Below are 23,481 nucleotides of genomic sequence, written 5' to 3'. Positions count from 1 at the left end.
GCAGCCCCTAGCTAGCTCCTGTCCATTAGAACCCAGACTAGACATGTTGACCTGAGATGGCCCTAATTTAATCAACTGACTGAGTGTGCCTGTGATCTCACTATACACACAGCCTCTAACACACAGACACAGAGAGCTAGGTTATTACACATATAGAGGGGAGGGATATGGGTTCTGAGCTTGGGGTGTGTGCAGGTATACCCCAGACAGAGTGATTAGGGTAGAGCATGTATTGGTAGACCACTTTGTCGTTGACATTTACTCTGACTTGGTTACTGGCTGCCATGTTATTGTTGCTCAGCAGCACCATGTTCTCTCCTGTTTCCATGGCTCAAGGCATTGAGTTTTTATAGTGCTTCCTCACTGTTATTCTGTTAATGGAGGAATTATTTCCAGAGGTAAGCTGACCTGCGACTGTACTGACATAGCGTGACCAGAATGAGACTCCTCCCATCTGGCAGTGCTCGTGTCTTTAACGAAACAACCAGGGAACTCATGATATTGTGTTTTTATAAGCATAATATTGTGTGTGTGTGTTGTCAGGCACGTGTTGGGCAGGCTTGCCGATGTTAAAGCCTCTCTCTCTCTCCAAAAGTAAGTCCAGATGTCTCTGTTGCTCTAATCCTGTCCTGTCTCTGTTAGTCCCTCTCTCTCTGCTTTATTACATTGGCATAGTACATAGTACACACACACACACACAAAACAACTATGCCACTGCAGAAGAGCCATCTGATCATAATACAGTTAAACCAAATATTTTTGCTAGCTGAATAAATGGTTTTATTGACTTTAAGCCTAAGCATATCGAGTATGAGGTTTCCATTTGAGATCTTTCAAAGGACTCGTTATCCCACTGGTTGTCATAGCAAGCATCTGTGGGCGTTATTTGCTCCAGTATTCACAAATCATCTCAAGAGTAAGAGTGCTCCCATCTTATTCATCATGATTTAAAAGGCTAAACTACTCCTAGATCAGCACTTCTATCTTGAGACACTTTGTGAATATGGGCCCTGATGTGTATTCCTCTGGGAGCACGTGTAAATGGGGTAAACAAGAATTATTCGCCTTGTGTCCTAAATACCAGTTGTCTATTGTACACACTCCTCCCTCTCCCATTTTTCTCAGAATTCAAGACAGGCCAGGCAGACCAGCACAGAGCAGACCCAATCATGATTGAGCACATTGTGATTCCTGCATGTGTGTGTGTGCACGTGTGACTGTGAGCATATCAAACCACGTTTGCAAGAGAAACCCCTCTGCAACATGCTACAAACAGAGATCTGGGTTCAGGGTTGTGTTCATTTGGTTACACCGTATCAAAACATTTCAAGTACATGTAGCCTATTGGACATGATTTTGGTGTAGGGATTCATATCTGACAACAATTCTCTGTTCTGTCTCCCCTCTCTCCCTATCCTCCTCTGCTCCCCTTCCTCCCCCTTTCCCCAGACACAGGCTGAGTATGCTGGGGTGTGAGTGAGGCATCATGGATCCCGAGGAGCAGGAGCTGCAGAATGACTACCGTTACCGTAGCTACGCGGCGGTCATCGAGAAAGCCCTGCGGAACTTTGAGTCGTCCAGCGAGTGGGCTGACCTCATCTCCTCTCTGGGCAAACTCAACAAGGTATGGATGGCAAGGCTGGTACAATATATTGAGTCTGGAGGTCAGACATCCAGACACTCTATACTATTGAGTTGCACCCATGGTGTGACAGATGAAATTACTCAGTGGTGCATTCAGTTGTATTTCCATCCTGGTTTGCATTTCCTCAGTGTGTTCGTGTCCTGTCAGAGTAGAAGAGCACTGCTTATTTTTTTGCATTGACGAGTTAGACAGGCCATTGGTCTCTTGATCAGTGTATTGCCATTAGTGTTTTATTAGTTATTTTGTGTATGTTGGTTTGCATTGAGAGCATTTGCATGTGGAAGTGTCAGTTTAAACATTCTGTAAACAAAGCAGGAAATAGTTTTTGCTACTTTCAGCAATTTTAAACTCAACAGCATGCATATTATATGTGTGTAAGAGTTCATGGGCGTGTGTCTGTGTGTGAGTGACTCTCTGGCTCTGAGCCCAGTCACTACCTGCAGTCCCTTATCTGGCCTTGCTGGCATTGCCATGGTTGCATCTGGTTCTATCTGGCTCCAGGATCAGTGGACTGGGAGATGGAAAACATTCCAAATCTATCAATTGAGTTTCTAAAACTTATCCTACATCAGTGTTGATTCACTTATCCCCCAATCATTCAATGGAGAGGATGATAGACTGTCCCTTTCACTGAATAATGTATTTACCAAACACATTATTCAAACTCTTATTGACCTATCATATAGTGTGTATAGATTGCTTTTGCAGGTACTCCGTTTAAAGTTTCTCGTAAATTGTTCTACTTCAGTAGCCCAGAATACATGGCCTGACTCTCTGTCCCCTGCTCCACCCAAATGGGACTTTGGACACTAGTAGGTCCCTGCTTGTGACACATTTAGGAAGAAGGATGTTTGCTAAGGAGTGTTATGGTAGAATGGCCGTGTCTTGATCTGTGTGTGTCTAGGTGCTGTGTGTGAATGAATGAGGATTCTTTCAGGCCACTTTAGCATTAATCTGTCAAGTAAACAAAGCAAATGACAAAGTAGCATGATAACTATACAATAATTACCAATGAATTACGTATTTCTTTGATATCCATTAAAACACATACCACTAACACGTACCACTGGCATATCTCTCACTGTCCGTCCCCCTAGGCCCTGCAAAGTAACCTGCGCTACTCTCTGCTGCCCCAGAGGCTGATCATTGGGAAGCGTCTGGCCCAGTGTCTGCACCCGGCCCTGCCCAGTGGAGTGCACCTCAAGGCCTTAGAGACCTATGAGATCATCTTCAAGATCATCGGCACCAAATGGCTGGCCAAGGACCTCTTCATCTACAGGTGTGGGACCAGTCTAACCCATTTTGTGTGTGTGCATGCCTGTCTATTGTCCTGATTTGTTTGAAGGCCTATTGAACAATGTTAGTGTGTTTTTGGGGGATTTGTGTGTTGTTCACCTGTACTGTATGAGTTAGTGTGTTGTATTGATCTCTGTCATGTGTGTTTTAGCTCAGGACTGTTCCCGTTGCTGGGCCATGCTGCGATGGCGGTGAAGCCAGCCCTGTTGACGCTGTATGAGCGCTACTACCTCCCTCTACAGAGGGCCTTACTGCCCAGCCTACAGGCCTTCATCACTGGACTACTGCCTGGCCTGGAGGAGGGGGCTGATGTCTATGACAGGTACACACACACATGTACCTGTGTATCTAAACAGAGCTAAAAATATCTCTCCCATAAATATTTGCAAAATATAACATATCCTTTTCCCACTATCTTAAACTTTGATCTCTCTCCCTTCTCTGTCCAGGACGGATGCGTTGCTATTGAAGCTGTCTCTGTTAGTGGGCCAGCAAGTGTTCTATGGGGCTCTGTGGGGCAGTGTGTTGGTCAGCCCTCTGGTCCGGCTACCCGCCTCTCTCTTCATTGTCACACACTTCGACCGCTTCACCCCACCGCGCCAGCAGAGATGCATGCTGGGATATAACAACCGCTTGGTGGTGAGTTGATGTGTGTTTCCACATGTTAATATGAGTATGAGTGTCGGGATGTGTCTGCCATGTTGGATATGTTGTAGAACCTGTCTCTCCCTCTAGTGGTTAGAGCGTTGGGCCAGTAACCGAAAGGTTGCCGGATCAAATCCCCGAGCTGACAAGGTAAAAATCTGTTGTTCTGCCCCTGAGCAAGGCAGTTAACCCACTGTTCCCCGGGCGCCGAAGACGTGGATGGCAGCTCCCCGCACCTCTCAGATTCAGAGGGGTTGGGTTAAATGCGGAAGACACATTTCAGTTGAAGGCATTCAGTTGTACAACTGACTAGGTATCTCCCTTTCCTTTCCTCTCTCTTCCAGATGAAGGCGTTGTGTCTGTCTCTGCAGGACTCTAATGTTCTGGTGCAGAGGAACATGTTGGAGATCCTGCTATACTTCTTCTCCTTGGCCACCTGCCTGGTGAGTAACTTTTCCTCCTCCTCACCTCCTTCACCACCTCACCTTTTTCAGCTTATCCACCCTGTCCTGCTCCTCCACTTCCCCTCGCTCCTCCTCCAACTCTTCCTTCTCTGCCTCTCTATTATCTTCATCCACTACTGTTTCCTTCTCCCTCTTCATTAACTCCTTCTTCCTCCTTCCTGTGCCCCCTCTGTACCTGTTGTTCTCTCAGGATCCAACAGAAGGCAGTATTCCTATGACCAGGGAGGACACGATCACAGTGGTGTCTGCTGCTTCCCTCACGCTGCTCCGCAGAGACATGTCCCTCAACAGACGCCTCTACGCCTGGCTGCTAGGTAGCTACTGTGGATAGACATGCACCACACACACACCCACATGCAATGAAGTTATGGCTTTGAGTCCTATTCTAGCAATAGGCCTGAATATAGTTCACTGTGTAGCTAATAATAGCTTGAGTTGCTTTAGTAGCTAATGTCGTTAAAGTCTAGGTAATACATTTATCCATATAGCTTCAATTCTTTACCCCTTGCCTTTCAGAGACAAAAATGTATGACTTATTATACAGTGTCTTCAAAAAGTATTCATACCCCTTGACTTATTCAATATTTTGTTGTTACAGTCTGAATTAAAAATGTATTCATATTTTTTTCTACACACAAAACATGTTTTTAGAAATGTATTGAAAATGGAATACAGAGATATCTCATTTACTTAAGTATTCACACCCCTGAGTCAATACTTTGTAGAAGTACCTTTAGCAGTGATTACAGCTGTCTTTCTGGGCAAGTCTCTTAAGAGCTTTCCACACCTGGATTGGGCGACGTTTGCCCATTATTCTATTCAAAATTCTTCAAGCTCTGTCAAATTGGTTGTTGATCATTGCTAGATAAACATTTTCAGATCTTGCCATAGATTTTCAAGTAGATTTAAGTCAAAACTGTAACTTGGCCACTCCAGAACATTCACTGTCTTCTTGGTAAGCAACTAGTGTAGATTTGGCCTTGTGTTTTAGGTTATTATCCTTCTGAAAGGTGGATTCATCTCCCAGTCTCTGGTGGAAAGCAGACTGAACCAGGTTTTCTGCTAGGATTTGGCCTGTGCTTAGCTCCATTCAATGTATTTTTTTTTATCCTGAAAAACTCCCCAGTCCATGACGGTTGCAAGCATACCCATAACACAGTGGTGGGCCGTCAGGGCCAGCAAGGCCTTATCTGCTGGCCTAAACATCATCAGAATATAATTTAAAAATATATATATTTTCCCACAAATATGTATTAAATTATTCCCCAGAGTAAGAGCTATACTCTTCATTTCATCGCTTTCCTCTTGGTTGCACTGCTTCCAGCCCCAGGTTGAGATTTGGAGGGCTGGTCTTTATGTTAGATCTTTTATCCAATCATATTCAGCCATCATGAGTTGCCAGGGGTCTAAAATCTGCCCTCAGGCCTTCAGAATCAACAGTGCGGGCGCTTGTAGCTTGAAGTGAATGGAAATAAACATTTTGTGTCAACCAATCAGCTTTAGAGTTGGCTATTGTACGCCTGCTGGCTGGCTCCTGTGTTACACAGGAGCCAGCTAGCAGGCGTACGTCTTTTGATTGGATTACCAATATTGAGAGGCAGGTCTATGCAGAACTTCAGAACTAGGAAACTGAATTTGATAAATTAATTAACTTGTGTACTACTAAGCTGTTTTTTCAACCCACAATGGCGGAAGGAGGAGAAGATATCGATTTGGTCGAGGATATAATTTAACGCCATTCTCAAGACGAACTTTTCAAGAAAAGTTAGACATTGTAAGGAGAGGTCGCCCGACGCTACAAAGGAAAGGGGTTCGTTCGCCACTTTCAAAGTTCCAACTACGAGCGCTATCAATGGCTCACAGGCTCTGAGAAGCACTGTAAATTGTACTGCTGGGAATGCCTATTATTTGTTATAAGTAATGGATTTGGTGTTTGGAGCCACACTGGCTTTGCAAAGTTGAGTTGTCTAACCAAGGCAGTAACGAGACACCAAAGTACGGCTGGGCACTTACAAGCAATGGTGCTTTTGAAAACTTTTGGGGACACCCGAGTGGATCTACAGCTCAACGAACAAGCGCTCAGGGCAATGGAGCCGCAAAATGAAAAGGTGAAGAAAAATAGGGAAATATTTAAAAGACTCATTGATTGTGTCATGTTTTTGGGTGACGCCGGGTTATACTGCGTTTCTGTCTAAATGTATAGTGTCTAGAGCCATGGCATCATAATGATGGTAATAAGAAGTGGATTCATTCGGGTGGGACTGTGTAGGACCTCACTGAAGGCTCAGGCCCACGGCACGCCACTGCCATAACATGATACAGCCACCACTTTGCTTGAAAATATGGAGAATTGTACTCAGTAATTTTTTGCAGTTTTGCTTTAGTGCCTTGTTACAAACAGGATACATGTTTTGGAATTAGTTTAGTATTTTGGAGTAACTACAATGTTGTTGATCCATCCTCACCCTTGGCATCATGGGTGAAATCCCTGAGTGGTTTCCTTCCTCTCTGGTAACTGAATTAGGAAGGACACCTGTATCGTTGTAGTGACTGGGTGTATTGATACACTATCCAACATCCATAGTTAATTAGTAAACATTTTGAAAAGCCATAATTCCACTTTATGGGGTGTTGGTCAGTGTAATTATTTTGATTTTTTTAAAGCAATTTTCTATTTAGGCTGTAACCACAAAATGTTGAAAAAGTCAAGGGGTGTGAATACTTTCTGAAGGCTCTGTAAATTACTATCTGTCTGTGTGTGTGTTGCTGTTCGACAGGCACAGACATTAAGGGAGGTATGATTGCTGCAGACCCTGACCTCTCCATCTCCATGGAGGAACACACAGCCTTCTACTTCAACACCCACTCCAGAGAACTCCTAGTGCAGGTCAGACACACTAACACTACTGTTGAGCAGTTATATAAATCATACTGTTACAGAGGATTATACCTCAAAGGACTTCTCTGAAAAACACCTGCCCTTTAAATGCAAGTCACTCATTCAAATACGAAAACATTGAATCCAAGGTCACATTGTTTCTGTCAATAACCGGTGGTGTAACCTTGTGTATGTATGTGTGTACTCTGTCTCTCTGTACTTAGGCTTTGATCAACATCCTGAATCAGAAAGATGTGGAGGCAGACCCGGAGAGCGTGATTGGTTATCTCCGACCCTTCCGCATCATCATCAGCCTAATGGATAAGCCAGAGATAGGTAGTCACACACACACCTCCCCTCCTTCAGGCCTAAACACACACACACACACACCTCTTCTTCCTTACATTTTACTTTTTAGTTATTTAGCAGACCCTCTTATCAAGAGCGACTTACATTTAGTGCATTCATCTTCAGATAGCTAGGTGAGACAACCACATATCACAGTCATAATTTGGAGGGCCAAGAGACCAGAGGTGGCAGAACAGAGTGCTCGGGTTGGGGTGTTTGAGCATAGCCTAAGTATTGAGTGGCAGTGCCTCTTGCTGCTTCGTAGGCAAGTACGATGGTCTTGTAGTGGATGCGAGCTTCGACTGGAAGCCAGTGGATTGTGCGGAAGAGTGGGGTGACATGGGAGACCTTTGGAAGGTTGAACACCAGGTGGGCAGCACCGCTCTGGATAATTTGCAGGGGTTTGATGGCACAAGTGAGGAGCCCAGCCAACAGCGAGTTACAGTAGTCCAAACGGGAGATGATAAGTGCCTGGATAAGGACTTGCGGCGCTTCCTATGTGTGATAGGCTCATACACTATGGATGTTGTACAGCATGAACCTGCAGGATGCGAGTCACTGCTTTGATGTTGTCCAGGGTCACGCCAAGGTTCTTTGCACTCTGGTAGGGGGACACCATGGAGTTATCAACGGGGGAGTGTATCTGCCAGGCACGCAGAGATGTGTGTCGCCACCTGGTGCAGACACAGATCCTCTTCACGTCACCTGGTAGAAGCAGCCTGCCAGGTAGAGTGTGCAGCACCTGAGACGCCCAGCCTGAGAAAGTGGAGAGGAGGTCTAATGGTTCATGGTGTCAAAGGCGGAAAAGGAGAGAGAGTCAGCTTTGGCAGTGCAGAGAGCCTCTGTTACACAGAGGAGCAGTCTCGGTTGAGTTACCCATCTTGAAGCCTGACTGGTTAAGATCAAGAAGATCATTCTGAGAGAGATGGCAAGAGAGTTGGTCAGAGATCGCACACTCAATGTTTTGAAAATAAAATAAAGAATACTGGTCTGCAGTTTTTGACATCAGAGGAGTCACGAGTGTTGCTTTGAGGAGGGGAGTGACTCAGGCCATTTTGAAGTCCGATGGGACGCAGCCAGTGGTCAGGGATAAGTTGATGAGGAATGGGAGAAGGTCTCAAGAGATATGGAGAGGGGATGGGATTGAGTGGGCAAGTTGTCTGGTGGCCGGACTTCACTAGTCTCAGGATTTCACCCTGGAAATAGAGGGGATAAAGAGGTCAAGGCGTAGGGTAGTTATGTGTGAGTGGGACCAGTGAACTCAATATGCTGAGTGAATGTGGAGCGGATGTTGTCAACCTTCTTTTTAAAGTGGTTGACAAAGTCCTCCACGTAGGGGAAGGGGGTGGAGGATTAGGGAGGGAGGAGAAGGTTGAAAAGAGTTTCCTAGGATTAGAGGCAGAAGCTTGACATTTAGAGTGATTGAAATTGGAGTTCACAGTGGATACAGAGAAAGCAACGGTAGAGAGGAGGGAGTGAAAGGCTGATAGGTCGTTCGGAAGTTTAGTCCCCTTTCCTCCCAAGCCAACCGGGAGGAAAGGGTACAGTGCAAGTTAGAGGTTGACCGATACCGATTATTGGAGGGCCAATTAATTGGCCGATTTTAAAATATGTATGTGTGTAATAATGACAATTACAACACTACTGAATGAACAATTTACACTTTTATTTTAACTTAATAAAATACATAAATAAAATCTATTTAGTCTCAAATAAATAATGAAACATGTTCAATTTGGTTTAAATAATGCAAAAACAGTGTTGGAGGAGAAAGTAAAAGTGCAATATGTGCCATGTAAAAAAGCTAACGTTTAAGTTCCTTGCTCAGAACATGAGAACATATGAACGCTTCCTTTTAACGCTTCCTTTTTTCGTTTTAACATGAGTCTTCAATATTCCCAGTTAAGAAGTTTTAGGTTGTCGTTATTATAGGAATTATGACGTGTCGACTACTTCTCTCTATACCATTTGTATTTCATATACCTTTGACCATTGGATGTTCTAATAGGCACTTTAGTATTGCCAGCCTAATCTTGGGAGTTTAAATTTTTTTTATTTTACCTTTTATTTAACTAGGCAAGTCAGTTAAGAACAAATTCTTATTTTCAATGACGGCCTAGGAACAGTGGGTTAACTGCCTGTTCAGGGGCAGAACGACAGATTTGTACCTTGTCAGCTCGGGGGTTTGATCTTGCAACCTTCCGGTTACTAGTCCAACGCTCTAACCACTAGGCTACGCTGCCGCCCCAGGGAGTTGATAGGGTTGAAGTCATAAACAGGGCTGTGCTTCAAGCATTGCTAAGAGCTGCTGGCAAACGCAGTAAAGTGCTTACCACCGCTCAGTCAGACTTCTCTATCAAATATCAAATCATATACTTAATTATAATGTAATAAACACACAGAAATACGAGCCTTTGGTCATTAATATGGTATTTTTTCAGTGAAATACGGAACCGTTACGTATTTTGTCGAACTTGTGGCAACCCTAAGTCTAAATATTGCTGTTACATTGCACAACCTTCAATGTTATGTCATAATTATGTCAAATTCTGGCAAATTAATTGGTCTCTGTTAGGAAGAAATGGTCTTCACACAGTTCGCAACGAGCCAGGCGGCCCAAACTGCTGCATATACCCTGACTCGGCTTGCACTGAACGCAAGAGAAGTGACAATTTCTCTAGTTAATACTGCCTGCTAACATGCATTTCGTTTAACTAAATATGCAGGTTTAAAAAATATATACTTCAGTGTGTTGATGTTTATGGTTAGGTACATTTGTGCAACGATTGTGCTTTTTTCGCGAATGTGCTTTTGTTAAATCACCACCCGTTTGGCGAAATTGAAGTAGGCTGTGATTCGATGATAAAAAAACAGGCACCGCATTGATTATATGCACGCAGAACAAGCTAGTTAACCTAGTAATATCATCAACTATGTGTAGTTAACTAGTGATTATGTTAAGATTGTTTGTTTTTTATAAGATAAGTTAATGCTAGCAAGCAACTTACCTTGGCTCATTGCAGCCATAGGTCCTTTTGATGCCGCACTCGCGTAACAGGTGGTCAGCCTTCCATGCAGTCTCCTCGTGGATTGCAATGTTATCGGCCATAATCGGTGTCCAAAAAGGCCGATTACCGATTGTTATGAAAACTTGAAATCGGCCCTAATTTATTGGCCATGCACTAGAGGTCGACCGATTTATCGGCAAGTAATAGGATGCGGGAAAGGGAGGAGAGTTGGGTTGAAGAGGTAGAATCAGGAGACAGGAGGGAGAAGGATTTAGCAGAAGGGAAAGATGAGAGAGTGCAAAGATTGCGATGGCGCATGATCATCTGGGTAGGGGCTGGGTGGCTATGGTTGGAGGAAAGGGAGACAGAAAAGGAAACTAAGTAGGGATCAGAGACCTGGAGGGGGATTGCAGTGAGATTAGTAGGCAAACAGCCTCTAGTAAAGATAAGGTCAAGCATATTGTCTGCCTTGTGAGTGGGAGGGGACTGGGAAAGTGTGAGGTCAAAAGAGGCAAGGAGGGGAAAGAGAGAGTTGGAAAGAAATTAGGTTGAAGTAGCCAAGTACGAAGAGCGGTGAGCCATCGTCAGGAAATTAGCTTAATCAAGGTGTCAAGCTCATTGGGGAACTATTTAAGGACACCTGGTGGGCAATAGGTGACATCATTGTAAAGCTTGAGTGAACAAGTGACAGTGACCGCATGGAATTGAAATGATAGAAAGTCTCCACTTAGGAGAAATTAGTAGTCCTGTGTGATGACCAGATGCTCTCGAACTATGAAGAGAGAGGAGCTGGAGTAGCAGTGATCTCTGGGGGGATCCATGTCTCCGTCAGGGCCAAAAAGTAAAAGGACTGAAGGGCAGCATAGGCTCTGGTAGTTCCAAACGCTGCCAGAGACCAGGGTTGTGCGTGCAGGGTACACCAAATTAGATGGGTTGTAGCCAAGGGGTGGGGAGCATCTGTAAAGCCTCCAGGAAGAGGAGCGAACAGGTATAGAAAACACACACATATTGTAGTTGTCAAAGCTACAAAAGAGCAAAATTAGATCTGAAAATAACTAGGTAAGATAGTGGTTTGGATGGATCCTTCCTCTCTTTCCTTCCTCGAACAACTCAGCAGAACCGTTTTTGTTTCGGTGACCATCTTCGTTTTGCGACTAGACCGCTGCTTAGAAATCAGGGGAGTCTGAAGTACTAATACTAATTGCTTGCAAAGGTGAAGAGCACACATCCCGGTACTAATCTCTGACTGCCTAGGAGAGGAGAAACCACTCCCTCCAATACAGCCACTGATTATGAAAACAACAAGAGTCACAAATTGCCTTGCCCCTTAATCCTGGTTTATGTGTCAATCATCATCTTCAAGTTATGAGCAGTCAGCAGTTCACACACCAAGTAAGCTACTGGGAAGACAGGCAGCACTTAAAGTAAATGGCCCTAGCTAGCAAAAAGACGGTACTAGACAACAACAGATAAAGAAAAAGATTATACTCATCACTCCTGGAGATATCAGGAGTCCTCTAGCTATAGAATTAAGCACACCCTTAGGCCCAAACACACTCACCTCCCCTCCCACAGGCCCAAACACACACACCTCCCCTCCCACAGGACCAAACACACACACACCTCACCTCCCTTAAGCCTTCCGAATGCTTCGGTTTGGCTGGTGCCTAGTCGAATGAGTGTGCTCGCATACTCCCTTAAAAGACCGCTTGAAAAACGAGAAAAAAGTTGCAATAGTATTTACTAAAAATAGATAACTCAAGAAATGTCATTAAAGTTTTTGCTGAGGAGATCTTACATCTAACTAAGATGTTTGTTGCAGTACAAGTGAAAAATTAGCATGAAAAATATTTGTCTCTCGTTGAATGACAACATTGAAGTATTCCTACTGTTGACCAACCACCGACGAAGGCAAGTAGACCTTGGCTTGCCTATAAAAAAAAAATTGTGTGCACGAACAGCCGAAAAAACACTTTCCGAAGACCAAAACGAACAAAAAACGTCACAAAATGTCATCATAATATACAGTGCATTCCGAATGTATTCAGATCCCTTGACGTTAAAGCCTTATTCAAAAATGGATTAAATCGTTTTTTCCCCCCTCATCAATCCTCACACAATACCCCATAATGACAACGCAAAAACAGGTTTTTATACATTTTTGCAAATTTATAAAAAAAATATATAAATATCGCATTTACATAAGTATTCAGAGCTATTTTTTTAATTTTATTTGACCTTTATTTAACTAGGCAAGTCAGTTAAGAACAAATTCTTATTTTCAATGACTGCCTAGGAACAGTGGGTTAACTGCCTGTTCAGGGGCAGAACGACAGATTTGTACCTTGTCAGCTCGGGGATTTGAACTTGCAACCTTTCGGTTACTAGTCCAACGCTCTAACGACTAGGCTACCCTGCCGCCCCTATAAGCTTGGCACACCTGTATTTGGGGAGTTTCTCATTCTTCTCTGCAGATCCTCAAGCTCTGTCAGGTTGGATGGGGAGCGTCGCTGCACAGCTACTCTTAGGTCTCTCCAGAGATGTTCGATCGGGTTCAAGTCCGGACTCTGTGTTGGCTGTGTGCTTAGGGGTGTTGTTCTGTTGGAAGGTGAACCTTCGCCACCAGTCTGAGGTCCTGAGCAGTTTTTCATCAAGGATCTCTCTGTACTTTGCTCCGTTCATCTTCCCCTCAATCCTGACTAGTCTCCCAGTCCCTGCCGCTGAAAAACCTCCCCACAGCATGATGCTGCCACAACACATCACCGTGGAGATGGTGCCAGGTTTCCTCCAGACGTCACGCTCCAGACATTCAGGCCAAGAAGTTCAATCTTGTTTCTCATGGTATGAGAGTCTTTAGGTGCCTTTTGGCAAACTCCAAGCGGGCTGTCATGTGCCTTTTACTGAGGAGTGGCTTTCATCTGGCCACTCTACCATAAGCACCTGGTGCAGTGCTGCAGAAATGGTTGTCCTTCTGGAAAGTTCTCCCATCTCCACAGAGGAACTGTGGAAGTCTGTCAAAGTGACCATCGGTTTCTTGGTCACCTCCCTGACCAAGGCTGAGTTGGGCCCCGATTGCTCAGTTTGGCCCGGCGGCCAGCTCTTTAAAGAGTCTTTGTAGGTCTAAACTTCTTCTTTAAGAATGATGGAGGCCACAGTGTTCTTGGGGACCTTCAATCCTGCATAATTGTTTTGTTACCCTTCCCCAGATCAGTGCCTCGACACAATCCTTTCTCTGAGCTCTACCGACAATTCCTTCGACCTCATGCCTTGGTTTTTGCTCTGACATGCACTGTCAACTGTGGGACTTTATATAGACAGGTGTGTGCCTTTCCAAATCATGTCCAATCAATTGAATTTACCACAGATGGACTCTAATCAAGTTATAGAAACATCTCAAGGATGATCAATGGAAACAGAATCCACCTGAGCTCAATTTCGAGTCTCATAGCAAAAGGTCTGAATACTTATGTAAATAAGGTATCTGTTTTTAATATATTTGCAAAATTGTCTAAACTTGTTTTTGCTTTGTCAATATGGGGTTTTGTGTGTAGATTGAGGGAAAAACAAATATTTGATCTGTTTTAGAATAAGGTTGTAACGTAAGAATATGTGGAAAAAGGGAAGGGGTCTGAATACTTTCCGAATGCACTGTATGCACAAACCGTTTCGGATGGGAAGCATGCAGACACTTTCAGGCCTAAACACACACACCTCCCCTCCCTCAGGCCTTATCTCTCTCCCCCCACCCCTTCCCTTCTATCTCTCTTCATCTGTCTCAATCCCTCTGCTCGTAGATAGTGTAGTGGTGATGAAGAGGATGATGATGATGGTGGTGGTCCCTCTCAGGCCCTCTGGTAGTGTGTAGTGATGATGATGATGATGGTAGTCTCTCTAAGGACCTTTGGTAGTGTGTAGTGATGATAATGATGGTAGTCTCTCTAAGGACCTCTTGGTGGTGGGCAGTGTGTAGTGATGATGGTGGTCTCTAACAGGTCCTCTGGTGGTGGGCAGTGTGTAGTGATGATGGTGGTCTCTAACAGGTCCTCTGGTGGTGAACAGTGTATAGTGATGATGGTGGTCTCTTTCAGGTCCTCTGGTGGTGGGCAGTGTGTAATGATGATGGTGGTCTCTTTCAGGTCCTCTGGTGGTGGACAGTGTGTAGTGATGATGGCGGTCTCTTTCAGGTCTTCTGGTGGTGGACAGTGTGTAGTGATGATGGTGGTCTCTAACAGGTCCTCTGGTGGTGGACAGTGTGTAGTGATGATGGTGGTCTCTTTCAGGTCCTCTGGTGGTGGGCAGTGTGTAGTGATGAAGGTGGTCTCTAACAGGTCCTCTGGTGGTGGGCAGTGTGTAGTGATGATGGTGATCTCTAACAGGTCCTCTGGTGGTGGACAGTGTGTAGTGATGATGGTGGTCTCTAACAGGTCTTCTGGTGGTGGACAGTGTGTAGTGATGATGGTGGTCTCTAACAGGTCTTCTGGTGGTGGACAGTGTGTTATTGGAGGCAGTGAGAGCGTTCTACAGCTACTGCAGAGAGATGCTGGGAGAGGAGTCTATCACCAGCACTGGCCTGACGGGCAAACAACTAACCAGGTGAGAAGACCGGTGCGGAAGAGATACTGTGCCTTCAGAAAGTATTCACACACCTTGACTTTTTCCACATTTTGTTGTTTACAAAGTGAGATTCAAATGGATTCAATTGTCATTTTTTTTGTAAACGATCTACACAATACTCTGTCAAAGTGGAAGAAAAATTATAACATTGGTAAAACATTTATGAAAAATAAAACCCTAATATGTCTTGATTAGAGAAGTATTCAACCCCCTGAGTCAGCAATTACATCTGAGTTTTTATGGGTAACTCTCTAAGAGCTTTCCACACCTGAAATGTGCAACATTTGCCCATTATTCTTTACAGAATTCTTTAAGCTCTGTCATATTTGTTCTTGATCATGGCTAGACAACCATTTTCCGGTCTTACCATAGATTTTCAAGCAAATTTATGTCAGAACTGTAACTTGGACACTCAGGAACATTCCCTTTCTTGGTAAGCAACTCCAGTGTATATTTGACCCAGTGTATATTTGTGTTTTAGGTTATTGTCTTGCTGAAAGGTGAATTCATATCCCAATGTCTGGTGGAAAACAGACTGAACTAGGTTTTCCTCTAGGATTTTGCCTGTGCTAGGCTCCATTCCGTTAATCTTTTACCCTGAAAAAGTCCCCTTGCTTCTACATCTGTATTGCTTCCTGTTTGGGGTATTAGGATGGATTTCTGTATAAGCACTTTGTGACATCTGCTGATGTAAAAAGGGCTTTACAAATACATTTGATTAATTAACGATTACAAGCATACCTATAACATGATGCTGCCACCACTATGCTTGGAAATATGGAAAGTGGTACTCAGTAATATGTTTGGGGCAAATCCAATACAACACTTTGTATTCAGGTCAAAAAATGAATTGCTTTGCCACATTCTTTGCAGTATTTAGTGCCTTGTTGCAAACAGGATGCATGTTTTGGAATATGTTTTATTCTTTATAGGCTTCCTTCTTTTTACACTGTCAATTAGGTTAGTATTGTGGAGTAACTACAATGTTGTTAATCCATCCTCAGTTTTCTCCTATCACAGACTTAAACTGTTTTAAAGTCACCATTGGCCTCATGGTGAAATCTGAGCGTTTTCCTTCCTCTCCGGCAACTGAATTAGTAAGGACGTCTGCATCTGTGTAGTGACTGGGTGTATTGATACACCATCCAAAGTTAACTTATTTAGGCTTGTCATAAAGGGTTTGAAAACGTATTGTCTCAAGACATTTCAGCTTTTCATATTTAATTAGCCCAACTACCGGTACCGGTACGTTGACTCTGTACCGGTACCACCTGTATATAGCCTCGCTACTGTTATTTTCACTGTCATTTTACTTATCTATTGTTTACCTAATACCTATTTTTTACTTACAAATTGCACTGTTGGTTAAGGCTTAAGCATTTCACCTGCTGTATTTGGCGCACGTGACAAATAAACTTTTATTTGAATTACACTGAACAAAAATATAAACGCAACATCTAAAGTGTTGGTCCCATGTTTCATGAGCTGAAATAACAAGTAGCAGAACTTTTCCATATAGCATGCACAAAAAGCTTATTTTGCTCAAACACCTGACAGGTGTGGAATATCCAGAAGCCGATTAAACAGCATGATCATTACACAGGTGCACCTTGTGCTGGGGACAATAAGTGGCCACTTTAAAATGTGCAGTTTTGGCACAATGCCACAGATGTCTCAAGTTTTGAGGGAGTGTGCAATTGGCATGCTGACTGCAGGAATGTCCACCAAAGCTGTTGCCAGAGAATTGGATGTTAATTTCTCTACCATAAACTAGCTCCAATGTCGTTTAAGAGAATATGGCAGAACTTCCAAACGACCTCACAACTGCAGATCACGTGTAACCATGCCAGCCCAGATCCTCCACATCCGGCTTCTTCAACTGATGGACTAGGAGTATGACTGTTTGTAATAAAGCCCTTTTGTGGGGAAAAACTCATTCTGATTGGCCGGGCCTGGCTCCCCAGTGGGTGGGCCTATGACCTCCAAGGCCCACCCATTAATGCACCCCTGCCCAGACAACTGAAAGCCATATATTAGGACCTAATGAATTTATTTCAATTGACTGACTTCTTTATATGAACTGTAACTCAGTAAACTATTAGACATTGTTCCGTTTACATTTTTGAACAGTATAAATTGTTTAAAAAATTCCTAAAACATCATTCCACTTTGACATTATGGGGTATTGTGTAGGCCAGTGACACAATCTCAATTGAATCCATTTTAAATTCAGGCTGTACTGCAACAACAGTTGGAAAAAGTCAAGGGTTTTCTGAAGGCACTGTAAGTGGAGAATAAACTGATATATAAATGAAGGTTATTTATTGGGAATGGTTGTCCTTATATCCTAAGATTTTTCTAAAAAGAGAGTGACATGATAGTGACTTCGAGGATGTATTTGTATTGTGTTGTCTGTGCAGTAAAATAAAAGAAAACAAGAATGCGTCAGAGATCATAAAGACAGTGAACATGCTGGTGAGCTCCATGAACAGTGATTTCCTGTGGGATTACATGACCTGCCACTTCTGCACTTGCCTCAGGTAACACCTCTACTAACCCTTACTGTACCTCCTCTGGAATAGTCATAGTAGCTTTAATGTTATAAAGCATATTTTTCAAACATTGTTTAACTGCTCTCTCTCTCTCATCCTGTCTCTGTCTCCATAGTGACCTAGCTGACCTGCCGCTACCCACTCTGCAGTATCAGAGTGCCTCTCCTGCTCCCTCTGTCACAGAGATCTCTACCCTCATCATATTTCTAATGGATGTTATCCCTCTGGTACTCTCTCTCTCTCTCTCATTGGTCTGTTTCTCTGTGTCTCTCTCTTTGATTGGTCCGTTTCTCTGTGTTTGGTCCAATAGGAGCTCCATGCTGACATCCAGTCTCAGTTCCTGCCCCAGATGTTGTGTCGCATGCTGCACACGCTCTGCACCCACATGAATACCCTGGACTTATTGGAGCTCACGCAAGGCCTGGACGCCTGCTTCAAGGTGCTCAGTAAGATCCAGATGCCTGTGGCTTATATGGACATGGAGGAGTCACAGACACAGGAAGTGGAGGCACAGGAGGAGAGCTTTGAATATGTTCAGGTCAGACGTGTGTGTGTGTGTGTGTGTGCGCGCAGTGGTTCAGAAAAGCTGTGACATGTATTGAGAGTAGAAGAAAAATGGGAGTTAAGGATGCAGCATTACAGAGGTACTTCAGAAAATACATGCCTTTTGGCCAGGATGCTGTGCCCTTAGGTCAGGATACTGTCTGGGAGGTGATCTGTCTGACCGAGGGATAACATATCTGGTAGGGTACTGTACTACTCTTGTCTTGATCTTCGATCCTGACTCTACACAGGCTGGCCAATCACATGCTTCACTGTCCATTCAGATGTAATAGTTTTTTTTTTGCCAAGGTCTGGAGTCTAGCTGTAACACTGACCTGTCTATCTGTCACATAGAGATCAGTGGGAGCTGTGTCTATCTTTGTTCACTCACTGACTGGACCGTGATGGGATTTCTCCTTGAAAATTAATGGATATTTGAGAAGTTTAAGGACAAGGAGATGGTTCTTTAACAGTATTTGTAGGTCATACTACACTCTCCCTCAATGGTGATAATCTGGTTGGATCATACATTTTCTACCCTACAGTACAATGACAGTGATGAGGAGGATAACGATGAAGATGCTGGTAAGGTCAACGGTAACCATGACAACACAGAACAAGAGGAAGAACCTAAACTGAATGGGGTTATGGAGCACGAGATTGGTCCAGGAGAGGGAGAAAGCCCCTTCCTGCCCCTTCGGTCTGAAGACAGCGGATTGGGCATCAGCGCCTCGCCGTCAGAGCTGCACCTCCTACCAGGGGCGGGCCTGGGCCCTGAGGAGGCAGGGATTGTGAAAGAGGGAGAGGGTGTGTGGAGGAAGGGGGGCAGTGTGGAGACCATAACCCAGTATCTGCAGGATATCCTGGCCTTCATCATCAGCAGGTAGAGAACAGTGTCACATCAGGGAAACATAATAATCAACTCTAACAAACTTTGTATTTTCTTTTTCTCTCGCTATACTGGATTTGCTAAATGTACAGTAGCCCTTATCCAGTTAGCTAAACACTAACTGCAACAAACACAAAAGTGCATGTTTTCAGTTACAGTAGTATAGAGCACAGAATGTCTTCCACAATAACTGCACTAAATGTATGAAATAAGGAATAAGAGTACTCAATCTAGAGCCAAATATAAAATAAAGTTACGAGAATGCAATTGTTTGCTTAATATTACTCAGCTAGGGATCCCTAGGGAGAAATAGCATTGAAGCTAATGCATAGTAACTAACAGCTAACTCAATTATTAATCTTTTACAGAAACATGAAAACTATGTGATAAACATTTACCTTGTGTTAATAAACACATGTACTTACAGACATTGTGTCATGCAAAGCTTATAAAGAAGGATGTTGAATGATTGTAACTACTGACACATCTTACACATTGCTTCACTTCTGAAACTGCCTCCTGTCACATGAAACAAACAGGTCAATTCTAGACTGCTGAACTTAAACTGCCACTAGGGGGTGCTAAACAACTAACAGGTCCAGAACACTCCCTCTCTATCTCTCTGTCTACCTTGCTCTCTCTCCAACTCTATTTCTCTCTCTGCCCTCCCAGGTACCTGCTGGTTCAGGTGGAGGATGTCAGGGGGCAGGAGGAGGCTGTACAACCCGACCCCGCTGCCCTCTCCCCTGGTCGGAAGTCCTCGTTCCGGGAGGGCCCTCAGATCACCACCACCCAGATCAAAGACAAGCTAGCCGAGCTCTTCACCCCCAACAAACACAAACCACGTGCCACCTCAGACCCCCCTGTCCCAGACCCCCCTACAGAGAGGAAGAAGGGGCGAAGGTGTGCGGGAGGAGGGGTGGACTGGGGGGCAGGGTACATGCCCCGGAGCAGAGCGGAGATTTCGGAGGAGTGTCGACAGGCGTTCACGGCAGCGTGCCACCTTCTGTTGGAGTCTACCACCTTCCCCCTGTACCTGAGTGAGGGGGAGAGCCATGGGCTCTATAATGACATGTTCAACCATACAGGTGAGGTCACTGTATTCACTTTTAGCCAATAATAGTTGTTTAGCCATACCCGAATACAGCTTTTCTAATAGGGTTGATTTGACTACTTTATGATGCACCCTGATATACTTTCCTAATCGTTGAACATATTGAATGTGAAGTCACCAACATGTTTTTTGTTTTTATCTTACAGTTGAAATGGGAAGTTTACATACACCTGAGTCAAATACATTTAAACACAGTTTTTCACAATTCCTGACAAATTCCCTGTCCTAGGTCAGTTAGAATCACCACTTTATTTTAAGAATTTGAAATGTCAGAGTAATAGTAGAGAGAATGATTTATTTCAGCTTTTATTTCTTTCATCCCATTCCCAGTGGGTCAGACGTTTACATACACAATTAGTATTTGGGAACATTGCCTTTAAATTGTTTAACTTGGGTCAAATGTTTCGGGTAGCCCTCCATAACCTTCCCACAATAAGTTGGGTGAATTTTGGCCCATTCCTCCTGACAGAGCTGGTGTAACTGAGTCAGGTTGTAGGCCTCCTTGCTCGCACACACTTTTTCAGTTCTGCCCACACATTTCCTATAGGATTGAGGTCAGGGCTTTGTGATGGCCACTCCAATACCTTGACTTTGTTGTCCTTAAGCCATTTTGCCACGACTTTGGAAGTATGCTTGGGGTCATTGTCCATTTGGAAGACCCATTTTCGACCAAGCTTTAACTTCCTGACTGATGTCTTGAGATGTTGCTTCAATATATCCACGTAATTTTACTTTCTCATGATGCCGTCTAGTTTGAAGTGCACCAGTCCCTCCTGCAGCAAAGCACCCCCACAGCATGATGCTGCCACCCCCGTGCTTCACGGTTGGAATGGTGATCTTTGGCTTGCAAGCCTCCCCCTTTTTCCTCCGAACATAACAATGGTCATTATGCCCAAACAGTTCTATTTTTGTTTCATCAGACCAGAGGACATTTCTCCAAAGAGTACGATCTTTGTCCCCATGTGCAGTTGCAAACCGTATTCTGGCTTTTTTATGGTGGTTTTAGAGCAGTGGCTTCTTCCTTGCTGAGCAGGTTTCAGGTTATGTCGATATAGGACGTGTTTTACTGTGGATATAGATACTTTTGTACCGGTTTCCTCCAGCATCTTCACAAGGTTCTTTGCAGTTGTTCTGGGATTGATTTGCACTTTTCGCACCAAAGTATGTTCATCTCTAGGAGACAGAATGCGTCTCCTTCCAGAGCGGTATGACGGCTGCGTGGTCCCATGGTGTTTATACTTGCACACTATTGTTTGTACAGATGAACGTAGTAGGATGAACCAGACTTATGGAGGTCTACAACTTTTCTTCTGGGGTCTTGGCTGATTTCTTTTGATTTTCCCTTGATGTCAAGCAAAGAGGCACTGAGTTAAGGTAGGCCTTGAAATACATCCACAGGTATACCTCCAATTGACTCAAATGATGTCAATTAGCCTATCAGAAGCTTTTAAAGCCATGACATCTTCTGGAATTTTCCAAGCTGTTTAAAGGCACAGTCAACTTAGTGTATGTGAACTTCTGACCTACTGGAATTGTGATACAGTGAGTTATGTGAAATAATCTGTCTGTTTTCAATTGTTGGAAAAATGACTTGTCATGCACAAAGTAGATGTCCTAACCGACTTTCCAAAACTATAGTTTGTTAAGTGGTTGAAGAATGGTTGAAAAACTCGTTTTAATGACTCCAACCTAAGTGTATGTAAAACCTCCGACTTAAACGGAATGTGTTTCTCTTCAGGCAGTGACGTAGACAGCCTGCCTGTGTGGCTGAGGTCCTTGATGACTCTGTGTTGCCTGTCGAGGGACTACCACGTGCAGCACATGGCCATGTCGTCTCTGCTGGAGCTCATCAACCACTCACGGTCCCTGGCCCTGGTCATTCAGGACAAGACCAGGCGCTACCAGGCCAGCGATGGTAACCCTCTCAGTGGGCGGCTGCAGATGGTCACTATGCCCCCCATCTACCCAGGTCTGCTAAGCACCATCGAGCAGGGCACAGACTACTACCAGGTCAGGAAACAATTGTCTGCCATGGCAGGTGGCTTGTATTACTGCCACGTTAAGAGGGAACATATAAGGGGGCCTTGCTGGTCCGACGTGTTACTGTATAATATGATGAAATATGTCAATTTCCTTACTGAAGATGTCATCTGTAAAACTCACTTGTACAACAGCATCATCACCTTTTATGTCCGCTGCCTATTACCTCACCAGATCAAGAATGTTCGTCATATGATGCTGCTGCCTTCAGTTGATCCAAATGAACACCAATCATCCTCACCTCTAACCTTAGAACTCTGTGACCCCATGCAGCGGGTGGCCCAGGTGTTGTGGGGTCAGCTGGACGTGGAGCGTCGAGAGCAGCACACCTCCAGTGTAGAGCTCTTCTATCGGCTCCACTGCTTGGCCCCCTCTGCATCCATCTGTGAGGACATCATCTGCCAGGCTTTATTGCACAGAGACAAGGTACAGAACACACACAAACAAGATTTTACTGTACTATCAAGACAAACTGTGCACTACACGCCTACAGCAAAGATCCATCCTATACCACTATAGCAGGGGTCGGCAAAAGGCAGCCCACAAGTGAATTGTTTAGGCCCCCCACATTTTTTTGTTAAACAAATAATATATATGTTTTGGTAAGATACTGTAAAATCTCCTGGAATTCATCTAAAAATGTGTTTAACTTAGGAAATCTTTTCCCAATAGAGTTTTCCCGGTGTTTTACAAATGTTCCATCCCGGGGATAAATCAGTTTTCTCCCAGGTAATCTGGTATTTCCTACCAAAACCGGAAGTGCCATTCTAAAGCATATAAATATTTCTGGATTTCATTCAAGCTTTGATCAGCATGAAAATTCAAGCCTGATGCTACCTGAGCCTGATGAGTCATACACTAAAGACATTTTATGTACCCTACATTAGACATTTTATGAGCCCAAAGAAGCCCAAATTATTGTGCCATCATCCAATACATAGCCCATGGTGACTCCCTGCTTAGTCTAGCTTTTCACGGGACTCCGAGCTAAGGAGTGTTTTTTAAGGAGAGGCCAGCAGAGCGCAGGTGCGTATTGAGCAAGAGGCTATAAGTTATAACTGTATGCATAACCTTTCATTCATGAGCTAAAAATAAGGCTTCATTGAATTTATTACCTGAAATAGGTAGGCTAGGACATCTATATATTTATCTTTCTATCGTGAACAGGAATATCTATTTTGTATTTTGATTGGAATTGAAGGAGAGAGAAAACGACAGAGTGCTCAAGTACGCACTGATTTAAAGCAATTATATTAGAGTGTTAGGCTGTTTTAAAACTCTGCAGATGCAAATATCCCAAAATTATCTTTAGGCTACAATTAAAAAGTAAGGTGACCCCTTGGTGATGTGTAAATGAGTCCTTGTATTATATACTGTAGCATAGGCTTTGCTGTAGCAAATGTAGGCTTGTCACAAGAAAATAAGTTACTATGAGAAGATGATAC

At 43.8% G+C, this 23,481-nt stretch overlaps 1 protein-coding gene across 2 annotated transcripts in view; it reads left to right on the top strand.

Moving 5' to 3' along the window:
* LOC109870828 (protein dopey-2) overlaps window positions 1–23,481 on the top strand; it is a 46,193-nt gene that overhangs the window by 4,498 nt on the left and 18,214 nt on the right. Inside the window, exons 2-17 of one of the 2 annotated variants that reach the window (XM_031805682.1) lie at window positions 1,450–1,624; window positions 2,743–2,924; window positions 3,093–3,263; window positions 3,391–3,580; window positions 3,931–4,029; window positions 4,241–4,364; window positions 6,828–6,937; window positions 7,153–7,264; window positions 14,757–14,877; window positions 17,319–17,438; window positions 17,566–17,677; window positions 17,761–17,988; window positions 18,539–18,876; window positions 19,555–19,970; window positions 21,735–22,006; window positions 22,310–22,462. In XM_031805682.1, the coding sequence (XP_031661542.1) occupies window positions 1,487–1,624; window positions 2,743–2,924; window positions 3,093–3,263; window positions 3,391–3,580; window positions 3,931–4,029; window positions 4,241–4,364; window positions 6,828–6,937; window positions 7,153–7,264; window positions 14,757–14,877; window positions 17,319–17,438; window positions 17,566–17,677; window positions 17,761–17,988; window positions 18,539–18,876; window positions 19,555–19,970; window positions 21,735–22,006; window positions 22,310–22,462 (2,886 nt within the window). In that variant the 5' untranslated portion in view covers window positions 1,450–1,486. Of the gene's footprint in view, window positions 1–1,449; window positions 1,625–2,742; window positions 2,925–3,092; window positions 3,264–3,390; window positions 3,581–3,930; window positions 4,030–4,240; window positions 4,365–6,827; window positions 6,938–7,152; window positions 7,265–14,756; window positions 14,878–17,318; window positions 17,439–17,565; window positions 17,678–17,760; window positions 17,989–18,538; window positions 18,877–19,554; window positions 19,971–21,734; window positions 22,007–22,210; window positions 22,463–23,481 lie in introns of both variants that reach the window. The other variant, XM_031805681.1, reaches the window with a different exon arrangement.

The sequence above is a fragment of the Oncorhynchus kisutch genome, linkage group LG26, assembly GCF_002021735.2.
Source record: "Oncorhynchus kisutch isolate 150728-3 linkage group LG26, Okis_V2, whole genome shotgun sequence".
Lineage (NCBI taxonomy): Eukaryota > Metazoa > Chordata > Actinopteri > Salmoniformes > Salmonidae > Oncorhynchus > Oncorhynchus kisutch.
The sequence above is the reverse complement of the archived record's forward strand: the minus strand, read 5'-3'. Positions and strand labels throughout refer to the sequence as shown.